The 12496-nt window shown below is 40.5% G+C and overlaps 1 protein-coding gene across 1 annotated transcript; it reads left to right on the top strand.

Moving 5' to 3' along the window:
* The first annotated feature begins 3724 nt into the window (after nucleotides 1-3724).
* Nucleotides 3725-5433, top strand: LOC115093269 (brain-specific homeobox/POU domain protein 3). The gene is made up of 2 exons (XM_029604931.1): nucleotides 3725-3845; nucleotides 4525-5433. The coding sequence occupies exons 1-2, from the start codon at nucleotides 3726-3728 to the stop codon at nucleotides 5431-5433; spliced, it is 1029 nt and encodes a 342-aa protein (XP_029460791.1). The 5' UTR covers nucleotide 3725.
* Nucleotides 5434-12496: the final 7063 nt, after the last annotated feature.

Below are 12496 nucleotides of genomic sequence, written 5' to 3'. Positions count from 1 at the left end.
TTTCAAGTGGATCTGGGGAAACCGAGAAGCAGATGTGTTGAAACAAGAGCAGGATCTAGGGGTGATCATTATGGGGCAGATTTTCAAAGGGGTACGCACGTAAGATACACGCGTACCCCCTGAAAACCTGCCCCAAGTTCCCCCTGCATGCGCTGAGCCTATGTTGAATAGGCTCGGTGGCGCGCGCAAGCCCCAGGATGCACGTAAGTCACAGGGCTTTCCTGGGGGGGCGTGTCGGGGGGGTGTCGCGGTGATGCATCATCCAGGGTGGGGCCATGGGCGTGGTTCCAGCCCGGGGGCATTTTGGGGGCGAGGCCGAGGCCTCTGAAACTGCTCCCGGGCTGGGGAATCACGCAGCCGGCGCGCACGAGTTACGCCTGCCTCGGGCAAGCGTAACTCTTCAAACAAAGGTAGTGGGGTTTAGATAGGGCTAGGGGGGTGGGTTAGTTAGGGGAAGGGAGGGGAAGGTGCGGGGGGTGGAAGGTAAGTTCCCTCCGAGGCTGCTCCTATTTCGGAGCTGCCTTGGAGGGAACGGAGGCAGGCTGCGTGGCTCGGCATGCACAGGCTGCCGATTTTGCACAGCCTTGCGTGCGCTGACCCCAGATTTTAAAGGATACACACGGCTACGCGTGTATCTATTAAAATCTGGTGTTCGCGCCTGGTGCGCGAACAAAAGTACACGCGGGCATACTTTATTAAAATCTACCCCTATATCTGCTCTGGATTTCCCAGCATTCATCAGATTTCACATCTGATTTTTGTCACAAAAGTGGATTTTCTTATTTAAAAAAGAAGAATGTTGAACGTTTGAAGAGATTTATACATCCTTTATAGCTTTGTGGTTACAACAACGGACTGAAGACTAGAGAAACCGATATTCAAATTGCACTTTCCCAACTCTTACTCCTTGTAACTTTGAGCAAGTCAGTTTATCTCCTGTTGCTACAGGCACCCGCTTATATTGTAAAGACTTCCAGACATGGAATATTGGGCTTGCATATTGAAAAGTTCAAGATGTAGTGTTTAATCTTTAAAGCTTTGAAGGGATCACCCCATGCCATCCTCAGGACAAGCTCTTTCTATATATACTGAGTTGATCATTACATACATAGCATAAGCGTTACCCCTGATGCAGAACAAATTCGAAACATAGCGTTATGTCAGGTTCCTGCTGAGTGCTGGGGTGAAACACTTGACCCTCAGGTTTAAGGACAAGGATGAAAAAATGCTCCGAGGGAAGTGACTGATTTTTTGATTCTTTTGATTTTCCTGATGTTTTATGTGCAGAAGAAAACATTATAAAAAAAAAAAAGTTTCAAGCTGCTGTGCTCTAAGACCAATTATTATTGATGACCCATGTAAGCTTTTGACAAACCTTGGTCTATATGCTGCTGGGTACTATGATGGTCTTTGGAAGCCTATTCTGATGTTTATAATCCATATCTAATGTTTAAGTGATTAAGTGAATGCCATTTTGTTGTTTGGTTACTAATAAAACTAGCGGACAGAATCTGAAAAGGCGATCCTTTTACAAACTGTCCCATTTTGATTTACCTCCTACTTATGCATCTTATTCTATCATTTGTATGCATCCAGGAACTTTATCTCTCTAGCATGTTCCGATGATACATTATTTACCCAGTCAATATTGGGGTAATTGAAATCTCCCATTATTACTGCACTACCAATTTGGTTACCTTCCCTAATTTCTCTTTGCATTACACTCCGTCTCACCATCTTGGCCAGGTGGACGGTAGTATACCCCTATCACTATAGTCTTCCCCCACACACAAGGGATTTCTACCCATAAAGATTTGATTGTGTATTTAGTCTCATGCAGGATGTTTATCCTGTTGGATTCTATGTCATCCTGGACATAAAGCCCCACACCGCCTCCCTGGTGCTCCTCTCTGTCATTGTGATATAATTTGTACCCCAGTATAGCACTGTCCCATTGGTTATCCTCCTTCCACCATGTCTCTGAGATGCCAATTAAGTCTATGTCATCATTCATTGCTATACATTCTAATTCTCCCATCTTAATTCTTAGACTTCTGGCATTAGCATACAAACATTTCAAAGTGTGTTTTTGTTTGTATTTTCATTATGCTTTTTAATTGATAGTTACAGGCACTTGGACATCGAGCTTCTCTCTCCCATGGAACAAAATATCATTTTTGTGGACAAACCTGTCACTCAAGAACTGCTGAATCACTTCAAAACCCATCAATAGAATATTCCAGTCCCACAGTGGTGGTGCTGGTTGTGTTGTTGTATGTGTGTGTGTGTGTTGGGGGGGGGGGGGGGAATGTAAATTGTTGGGAATATAGAGTTAGATTTAAGCCATTTTTTTAAAATATATTTGTTTGAATTATGTTAATTGAATTTTGTAATTTATAAAATTATTTCCGAATTTTGATAATGTTTTTATTGCTTTATATTTCATAATTTATTATACATTGTTGTAAACCATCTTGGATTCTGGGGGGGGGGGGGGAAAGGTGGGCTACAAATCCAAGAATTGAATTGAATAGTAGTAGATGGTTAAGATCATCTTTGAATTGAAGGATCACCTACCACCAGTGCATTTTTTTTTCTAGAAAAAAGGTGCCATTACTCATATGCAGGGTCATTCTGAGAGGGGAAGTGACCACCCAGGATCTTGCTCCCAGAGTAGCTCCGCCCCTGCAAGCAGCCACGGAATCTATGAAAAGGTATTATCAGTCCCTAGAGCCCAACAACCTTCTTATAGGGAAAACACAATCCTGACTGCTATAGATCACTACACACTAGCAAAATACCTCACCTTAGTCATTCACACCGAACATGGACGGACTCAGATCTTGTTCTATCTATCTACCTTAGTTTACATTCTTCATTCAAACAATTTAAAAAAAATCAGCCAAAAAATATCAGTCTTTGCTGGTTGTGGTGAGAAGGTTTCTGCACTTTTAATTAAAAGAAACATAAATATAGCAATCAATCTGAAAAATATGCATGGCTCAGCAAACTATGCACATGTATGTTATTGTACAGTTTACAGTGTGTACTTATGCCCAAGGTCATTCACTATCCTATTCAATATTTCTGTTAATTAATCTGTGCACGTGTCCAAACTATTTTTCACTCTATCGGTTTTGAGCAACCCCATTCATAACAAAGCAATTCTTAAATTAGCATCTGAGTTTGCTCGTGCTCCCATCTACTGCAATGTCATTGATGCCGGAACTTTAGTTGGCTTCAGTTTGCTCTTATTAGCATTTTCCTTTTATTTATTTTTTTCCCCCTAGAACGTCCCTTCCTTTAAACATGTTTAGCTTGTCACAGCTATCTTATTTCTTAGCTGTGTAACTCTTCTTCCAGCCAATGTTATCAGAATAGGCGCAGCCACCTGACTGCCTGCTGTGGTGCAGACTCGGGGGGGAGGGAAGGCAAAGTGCCTGGGAGGGTGGGTATCGCGCTGGTGATGCTACAAATGATATCACTCCAGCTCCTCTTTCCTAAGGGGCGGAGCCTTCCGTCCCACTCCCCCCCCCCTCCCCCTCCCCCCCCCCCCCAATCCAGAGGCGGGGAGGAGGGATCAGGGTCGGGGCTATAACGCCACTGCTACGGGGATCCGAAGTCAGACAATAACAACACACACCAAAAAGAGCAAAGCTTCCGCAGCTTTCCCACCTGCTCATGCACTAGCAGCAGCAGCCCCAGTGCCTCCCGCCGCCCTCACCATGATGTCCATGAACAGCAAGCAGGCGTTCAGCATGCATCCCATCCTGCACGAGCCCAAGTACACGCACCTGCACAGCAGCTCGGAGGCCATCCGGCGAGCCTGCCTCCAAGCCCCGCAGGTAAGGCGCGCGCTCAGGCGCTGCTTTCCAGTTTCTTTCAGGGGAGCGAGAGTTGTGCCATTGATCGCGTGGCTCCTCTTTAAAATCCAGGGATTCGACGTCAACGCGTCTAACCAATGCATTATTGTTAGCATGATTATTATTATTATTATTATTTCGTCTGGGTCAACGTAATGATTTTTGATGCTCTAGTACATTTTGTAACTGGCTTCTTAGTCTTTTGACCTTCCTAAGTAAATATCCTATTAAAGTAAATCGGCAGCTGGAAATGACAAGACCTGCTCGTTAGATGAAATCCCACCGTATTTTTATTTTTTTTCTTTTATTTTAATCGCGCTGGAAATAGTTTGTAGGATTAGAAAACTAAAGAGGGAAAGAAGACATCTTCTTTTACGTAGTTTCTGCCAATAATGCGGATGCCTGTGTGTGTTTTAGGCTTTTTCCTGTCCGCACTCTGAAGGAAAGTGTCATATTTTGGAAGGAAATCCTGAAAATCTAAGAGTCATGGAGAACGCATGAAACTTACTCTCACTTTTTTTTTTCACACACATGGGGGATCCAGATACTTCGGTTTTAGAGGAAATCTATTATACTAGTTGTTATGACAGATTTCAAAAAACATTGTTACCATTTCAGAGTTTAATATAACTATTGTGTTCCTTTTTTCTTGTTTTTCCAGATTCAAGGTAACATTTTTGCTGGCTTTGACGAGACTTTGCTAAGAGGGGCTGAAGCCTTGGCGGCTGTGGATATAATGTCTCAGAAAACGCACCCTTTCAAGCCGGATGCCACCTACCACACCATGAGCAGCGTTTCTTGCACTCCTACCTCCTCGTCGCTCAACCTGCATCACCCTTCCGTCCTCACCACCCACCACCCTCACCACCACCACCCCCACCAGCCCTCGCAAGGCTTGGAAGGAGACCTCCTGGATCATCTCAACCCTGCCCTCTCGCTAGGGGGCGTCCCGGGGCCCGACGTGGGCTCCACCCCGGCCCACCCCCACGCCCACATGTCAGCCATCAACCACATGGCCCACCACCCCCAGTCCATGAACCTGGCCCACCCCCACAGCCTGGCCAGCCACGCCGTCATGGCCTGCCCCGAGGCGGAGACGGACCCGCGGGAGCTGGAGTCCTTCGCCGAGAGGTTCAAACAGAGGCGGATCAAGCTGGGGGTGACCCAGGCGGACGTGGGCTCGGCCCTGGCCAACCTGAAGATCCCGGGCGTGGGCTGCCTGAGCCAGAGCACCATCTGCAGGTTCGAGTCGCTCACCCTGTCCCACAACAACATGGTGGCGCTGAAGCCCATCCTGGAGGCCTGGCTGGAGGAGGCGGAGCGGGCGCAGCGGGAGAAAATGACCAAGCCCGAGATCTTCACGGGCGGGGACAAGAAGCGCAAGCGCACGTCCATCGCGGCCCCGGAGAAGAGGTCCCTGGAGGCCTACTTCGCGGTGCAGCCCAGGCCTTCCTCCGAGAAAATCGCAGCGATCGCCGAGAAGTTAGACTTGAAGAAGAACGTGGTCCGGGTCTGGTTTTGCAATCAGAGACAGAAGCAGAAAAGAATGAAATTTTCTGCAACCTACTGAAGTGGGATAGGTAACTAATAATATAATAATTATAAAAAAAAAAAAAAAAAAAAAAAGGACCCGAGACTCGGCCTTTCTATTCTTCCCTAATCGGGCAAATTAGGAAGCACCACAGGAACTGTCAAACTCTCCCCCTGTTCTTCAGTCTGCAATTGGTTTCTTTCGGGAGGGGAGGGTCTTTCATTTGGGGGCTTTGTTTTGTTTCGGGTTTATTTTGTCCCTTTTTAAGGACCTGGCACAATAAAGAACTTTAAATACTTTTCATGAAAACTGAGAACTGTACAGTCCTAATGGTGAGTGGAACCTTAGATGCTGAGTGGTTACGATAAGACTTTTCTGACCAATTTTCACCTTATGGACTAACATATATTAAAAAAAAAAAATTAAAAAAAAAGAAGAAGAAAAGAAAACTAAGGCAATGAAACTTGAAAAACCATAACTACTCTTCTAAGTTTAAAATACTGTTTTTATATTTATGATTGTAAATATTTACTTGTACGGACATTGCACCGGACTTATGGTTTTAAGTTATTATATGGTTAATATTATTTGCTGTACAGCTTACCTATTTAATTGATCTATTTTAACGTGCAAATATGACATCCATTTAAAAGGCCCTCCCGCTGCATGGTTTATTTGACTTTCTTATTGTCGTTTAGCAAATCCACTGCATTTGCAATAAGTCTTCTGTTTCTACCTCATCGGCTGCAAACATGTTAATAGATAATTAGCTTGATGGGGGGGGGGGGGGAGGGAGGATTGGAGATTTTTATTTCATTGAACCAGTATCTTTAAGATATTAAAGGCCCTATAATTTCACTGTAAGGATGCTTTGACAATCAAATCATTAAACCTCATATTTATTACCATTTTCCCCTTGAAATGCCTATTATGGTGTATCTGGGATACATTTCTCTCTCTTGTAAGCTCGGATTTACCATTTTTATTTTTACTACACAATTTTACTTGTTTGCGTGCATTTTCAGGAACTGCCGACACTCACGAGAGTTTTATTTTTTAACGGTCTAACTTATATGTATCTTAAAAGTCACAATGGTTATTAAAATTTGTTGCTTTGCCATTATTTTAACTCTGCACTTTCTAAGGCGAAAAGTACATTTTATTTTGCTTTGTATATTCATTCAGAAACTTGCCTGTTTTTGTTTTTGTTTTTTTTTACTTAATTTGTGTGTGTGGGTGTGTGGGTGTGTGTGCTGAATGAAATTTTGTGCCTGTGTATGCTACAGAATTTCAAATAAATCAAGCACGTTTTACCTCACCTGTCCCTGTTTTGTCTAAAGAAATAAGCAGGTCACCCAAATTTTTGTCCCTGTACAAGAGCGAACATCTTATGTTAGAAAGCTGGATGAAATTTAGTTGATTTTTAATCTTTTTGGTATGTAAATTGAACTGCTGCTTAAAAATATAACACCCTCCTCCCGTGCCTCATATTCTATATTTAAAACAATCTACTGCGTAACAAATTACTGATTGTAAAATCAGAAGTATTTTATTTACCTAGAAACTACCCTGCCATGGAAGAGTCCAAATATTTGCAAGTTTGGCTCTAAAGGCAGAAACAAATTTCATGCAATTATTTGCAGTTTCATTTTACAAATCATCTGCATCCTTAACAGAAAAAGTTGCTCTTGGGATTTCATAAAACTTGGTTTTATTCTTCGGTACTGGGAGAAAGTGTGTACTTAGTATCCAGCATCTAACAGTTCCTCCACCTCCACTACATAAACTCTCTCTCCTCTCTCTCTCTCTCTCTCTCTCTCTCTCCTTCTGTTTATCTGAACCAAGCAGAGGAAAGTAAATTCACTCTACTGACTGTAAAATGTGACACAAAAATCAAAGAAATATTTCATTAAGAGGCATTTCGTTGTCAATAAAATGTTTTAACCTAAAGTGCTTTGCATTAAAAGGGTACAAATACTTTTCATCAGAAACTATTGAAGATGCACTTGGTGTTACAGTGCAAGGTAAAGACTCTCTCACAGGAAAATCTCAGAGTTGATTATAATTGTTTAATTGCAGAAAAATTATTAGATGCTTTGCTGTATCATCCAGTAAAGTTCTGGTAATATGTTTCTATAACTAACTATATTAAAAGTCAAACCATGCTCCATTGTTTGACTTGCCCATCAAGCTAGTAAAATATAATCCTTCATTGGCCTACAGAGTTAGTCTGTCCTATAGGTGGAAATAATGTAATCATATGTGCATATCATGTACAATATCTAGCTGGTTACACACACAAACTCATGTTAGCTGTGATGCATTTACTACATTATTCTTGTGAATTGAAAAAAAAACATTAGAGCTAAACTCCAAATAATGCAAAAACGAACATAGACGTCCAATTGTGAGCACAACATCATTTAAGCAGGGAATGTGTAATGTGCAACATAAAGTTTTTATCTTCAGAATTAGGAGGGGAGAAGCCAAAAGTGAGGTATACCGTGTCCTACAAATTAATGAAAATAAAAATGATGTCGCACTCTCATTCGAATTACACATTCTACATTTGATACATGTCTGTTTCTTTAAAATCAAAGCAAAACTTATGTTCTTCTGAAAGTTATGCTCACAGAAGATAAAACAAAACCGACCAATCACCGAAACTCTTTCCCTAATCAGAAGTAATGCTCATCCTACTGAATTCCCCCAGCTGTAAAGCCCACGGATGCAGTGGTTTACCAGACTATGCCAAGGTTTAAAAATGTAACCATAATTTCATTAAGATATCAAAGAGTTTATATTGATTAATGTGTTGGTGGGCAGACCTGCTTTGCTCAGGTACTAGTTATGCCTCATTCCAAAATTCCAAGCGGTTCTTTTAAGGAATCCCGCAGCAGTAATCTAAGGAATAAATCAAAATGACCTGAATGATATGTCATCCATCCTTCCAAAAAACAACAACAAAAAACTTTGTTCTTAGTTCAAACAGGCAAATGCAGTTTTATAGCTATTTTTCCATCATATAAAAACAAATATTGGAAATATTTTGGTGGTGTCCTCAATCCAATTAATATTATAATGCATTGTACATATGTATTGTACACAGTTAGTTGCAGAAAGTCAGCTGGGCACGTTTTGAAGCTTCATTTTACAATAAAAGTGTGACTCGGTTTTGGAATTAGATCTTCAGGAAAAATAAATGAATTTACACCTATCATTTTCTATAGAATCGTCCTTCTAGTAAATGCATGCTATACTAAACACTTTGATACAAATGCTGGAGTTTAATTTCAAATGCAAGAGACTCTGACTCTTAACTCTTAAAGGGAAAAGGGAAAAGTTGGTTACAGCTGTTAGCTCATTGACAATTTTGGAGAAGTAGAACATTAAGCGGATGCCAAACGGTGTTTTTCAGAGCAATGTTCTCCTTATAAGTCTCAAGGCAGGACCTTACGCCAAACCCAGAAAGGCTGAGCGACACACTCTCATCTATAATTAAATCAGCAACTCCCATGTAAGTGCAGAAGTCTTCCCGAGCCTCTTTACTTCCTCTGTTTTGTCTTGAGTGTATCATATAACCTCCTGAGGTGTGGGAGAGGGTGTCAGCAGGAAAGATGGAATCTGAAAATGGGACGGAAAGGGGCGAAGAAAAGAATGCTAAAGCACACTTTGCTAGGGGCACTTTTGCTACAGGCATAGGGACATCTTTTGGGAGACTGATTTCAGACGACCCTAACCTAACATAACAGCAACAGACAACATTGCAAACAATCAGAAACTTTCACGTTTACTTTGCATTTACAACGAAAGCGTCATGCCTTTATATCAAACGTCCTTTTCACGAATATACAGAGAACTAATAATAGAAGACAACAAAAAACAACTTTCAAATTGTTTTTATATAGAATAATATATTTTTTAAAAAGATCCCCTTTTTATTTATGAATAAAATAATATGGATATCCTCTTCCTCCGCTTAGGTAGTAATAAAGGTACACAAATACGTTGTAGGTGATATCTTTTTACAGGACTAATTTAAATTTGTGACCAGAGTAAGGCAAAATCTGCTGAAATGAGAACAGCTCTCCAGAGCTAGTAAAAATGTATTAAATTAGTCCAATAGTAAGTATTTTCTACAACTTTGTTTTATGGTACAGATGTTCTAAAAGATAATGGCTGACTTCCAGCATACTAGCCCTACTATAAATGAATAATGAACACGTGTTATTATATTGATTTTTGTACACAGAACAGTAAGGAAAAGAAAAGAAAAAAAAAGAAAAGGCTATTTCAAGGCAAAATTACATAAGTTGTGGCAAGCTCATATTTTATTTCCATCTACAGAAAGTCACTTAGACTTTCCTTACATTTTACAGAGCAATACCTAATGTCCCTTCTCCTCTGCGCCATATTTTCATCTTCAAAGTTATGACCAATTGTCTTTCAGTGTATCAAATTTCTGCACTGTCTTTAAAAATCGTGATCAAGTTGAAGCGCAACGGTGATGTCTCTTCCGCAAGCGAAACGTCTTCTTTAATTATTTTCCACGAGAGGATCTATTCTTTGTAGAAAGACTGAAAATCTCTAGTTGTAGTCTCTAGTAACAAATGATTGTTTGAGTTGTCAAACTTCTCAGCAACTAAATTTTAAATGCTTGCAGATTAAAAAAAAAAAGGAACCCCAGAACAGAGATTTTCTAGCTTATTTTTAAGGAGATGGTACAGCTAATAAAAGAAGATCCTGACCTCCTGCAAAATTGTCTGAGGACCTTTCATTATTTTCGGGAAAAATAGCGGATTTAAGAAACTGCACAACAAAATAAATTGCCAGGGAATCCCAGAACAAAAAATGAGACCGCAACCAAAAGTAGGCACTTCTAGATATTGATTGGACAGATTATATTTATCCTCCTTCAATCTGCCTAAACAAGAGGGAAAAAAAAAAGAATAAAAGCATATTGATCCAAGCTTCATCTCCAGCTTCAGAAGACTATTAATTGTTCTCCGATGGAAACTGCAACATTACTTTGCTACTAAAACAATTAGGCGAGTTTCGTCAGATAAAAAAGACAGTTTGCAATTAATGGGCTGCCATTATGATTTTTTTTTTCTTTTCTTTAAGTTTTGACGACTCTGTGAAAAGGTCGTCAAGAATGATCTGTTTGCCTAGCCACCTACTTACCATCTATCTTAGGCAGGACAATTTGTACGTTTCCAAGATCCTTCCAAACTAGCATTTTGGCATTACGCCTGGGACCACATTAAAGTTCCTCTGTAGGTATTAGACAGGGAATACATTTTATTGTATACTTTCTAGGTGAATGGAAGTCTTGTATTTTTTTTTTTTAATCACTTTGGTATCTCTTAAGTCTTTATGATAGCTCTCCTTTTAAATTATGTAACAGCGTGAGTGTGCGCGCGCGCGTGTGTATGTGTGGGCGCGCGCGCGCGCGCGTGTGTGTGTGTGTGTGTGAGAGAGAGAGAGCGCGTTTGCCAGTGTGCGGAGTTATATAGTATACTTGTGAGTATAGAAAGAAGGGAAACGCTGGCGACCCATCGAAAAGCACTTTGTATTTCAGCACCTTGGACTGTTTTCATACCGAAAGAGCTGCCAATAAAACATCTTCACTTTAGTTATTCTAAAATTCACAAAAGGATTGCGCTGGATCACTGACATCCATCAAACTCCTGAATTCTGACTAAACCCTGTGAAGGAAAGAACGCGAGAGCGTGAGAGCGTATTTATCAATCATATGTAAATGAATATAATATATATCCACATTATACACTCTATGCGATAAATTAAAAATCCAAGACTCCCCTTTGTTCCTACAGTTGATTCCTGGTTTTTTTTTTTTTCCATGAAGCGGAAAGCACATTTTCATAAATAGACCTTGGCCAAGTGCTGGGTATGAAAATTTAATGAAGTCTGGATGCTGAGTGCAGCCTGGGGGGCCTTTGAGAATCATTTCAGTGCAACATTAGCAGGGCCCATCTCTCTCTTTCTCCCCCTCTCCTATTCAGTCATAACATACACTCAAGTACTAGCAGATCCTTGTCTTCATACTGAATCAGTCCCCCCAAAGAAGGAAGATTTGAACTGATTATTTACTTCCTAAAAATTGCTTTGTAAAAAAAAAAAAAAAGGCAGAACGATTTAAAATAATTCCCCTAACTCCTCATAAAAAGAGCGAGGCAGAAAGAAAAAGCACAGGTGTATCTTATAAGAAAAACCGGCTGACACATCTCACACCCATAGTATTAAAAGTTTTAAATGCAGGCGATGCAATATTTATCACCTGAGATAATAAAAAGGCAAGTCAGTGTTTTCCAGTCACAAATTCAAACAGCTTAAGCAAATGCTGCGATAAGGAATCGATCTGAAGTGTAGCTCCGTGACTAAGGTTTCCTTTTATTTCAGGGACTTTCTATTCTTTTTTAAATTCCATTCTACAACTTTATGCTGTCACCATCCAGGTAAGGGCGATTTCTTTCACAGTCATGGAAGGTCTCAGAGGAAGTAAATATTTCTCAGCGTTTTGGTAAAAGGAGCTAGTTAAAGAAGAAACCTTGTTGATTAGTTAATTTTGAAACAATTTATACATAGTTTAATCTTTTCCATCTAGGACAAAAAAAAAAAAAGGATCAGAATTGTGTTTACCATGGTCAAACATAACGACCTAATTAGAAATATAATCAAAGCAAATAAATTGAGCACTTGAAACCCAGAAGGAAGGACAGCTGTTAGTTTAAACAATTATGAAAACTTGCAAAAGTAAGCATATATCTAATTTACCATTGCCATTGCCAAGATTACACTTTTGCTCTGATATGTGTTGTATCCGAGACGAATTTGCCCTGTGGTAATATTTTGAGAATATCTAATAATGAAGTTATTTCCTCTCTCTTTCCCTCCTCGCCCTCCCCCCCCCCCCCCCCCCCCCCCCCCCCCCCCCCCCCGCCGCCCCAGACTTGGAGCTCAAATTTTGCTTACAGTTTAAAATTGATTTCCCACCCGTTTCCATGCATGGCATGTAGTCTAATAAAATGCTTGGAGGATACATTGTTATGCCTTCTGTCAATGTGAATTTTAGCAGTTC

The sequence above is a fragment of the Rhinatrema bivittatum genome, chromosome 6, assembly GCF_901001135.1.
Source record: "Rhinatrema bivittatum chromosome 6, aRhiBiv1.1, whole genome shotgun sequence".
Classification (NCBI taxonomy): domain Eukaryota; kingdom Metazoa; phylum Chordata; class Amphibia; order Gymnophiona; family Rhinatrematidae; genus Rhinatrema; species Rhinatrema bivittatum.
Note: the sequence above shows the minus strand (reverse complement) of the source record. Positions and strands in the feature narration are given on the sequence as shown.

Coding starts and splice junctions, on each gene's coding strand:
- LOC115093269 (XM_029604931.1), top strand. CDS start 3,726: ATGATGTCCATGAACAGCAAGCAGGCGTTCAGCATGCATCCCATCCTG. Junction 3,846..4,524: donor CCTGCCTCCAAGCCCCGCAG/GTAAGGCGCGCG, acceptor TTGTTTTTCCAG/ATTCAAGGTAACATTTTTGC.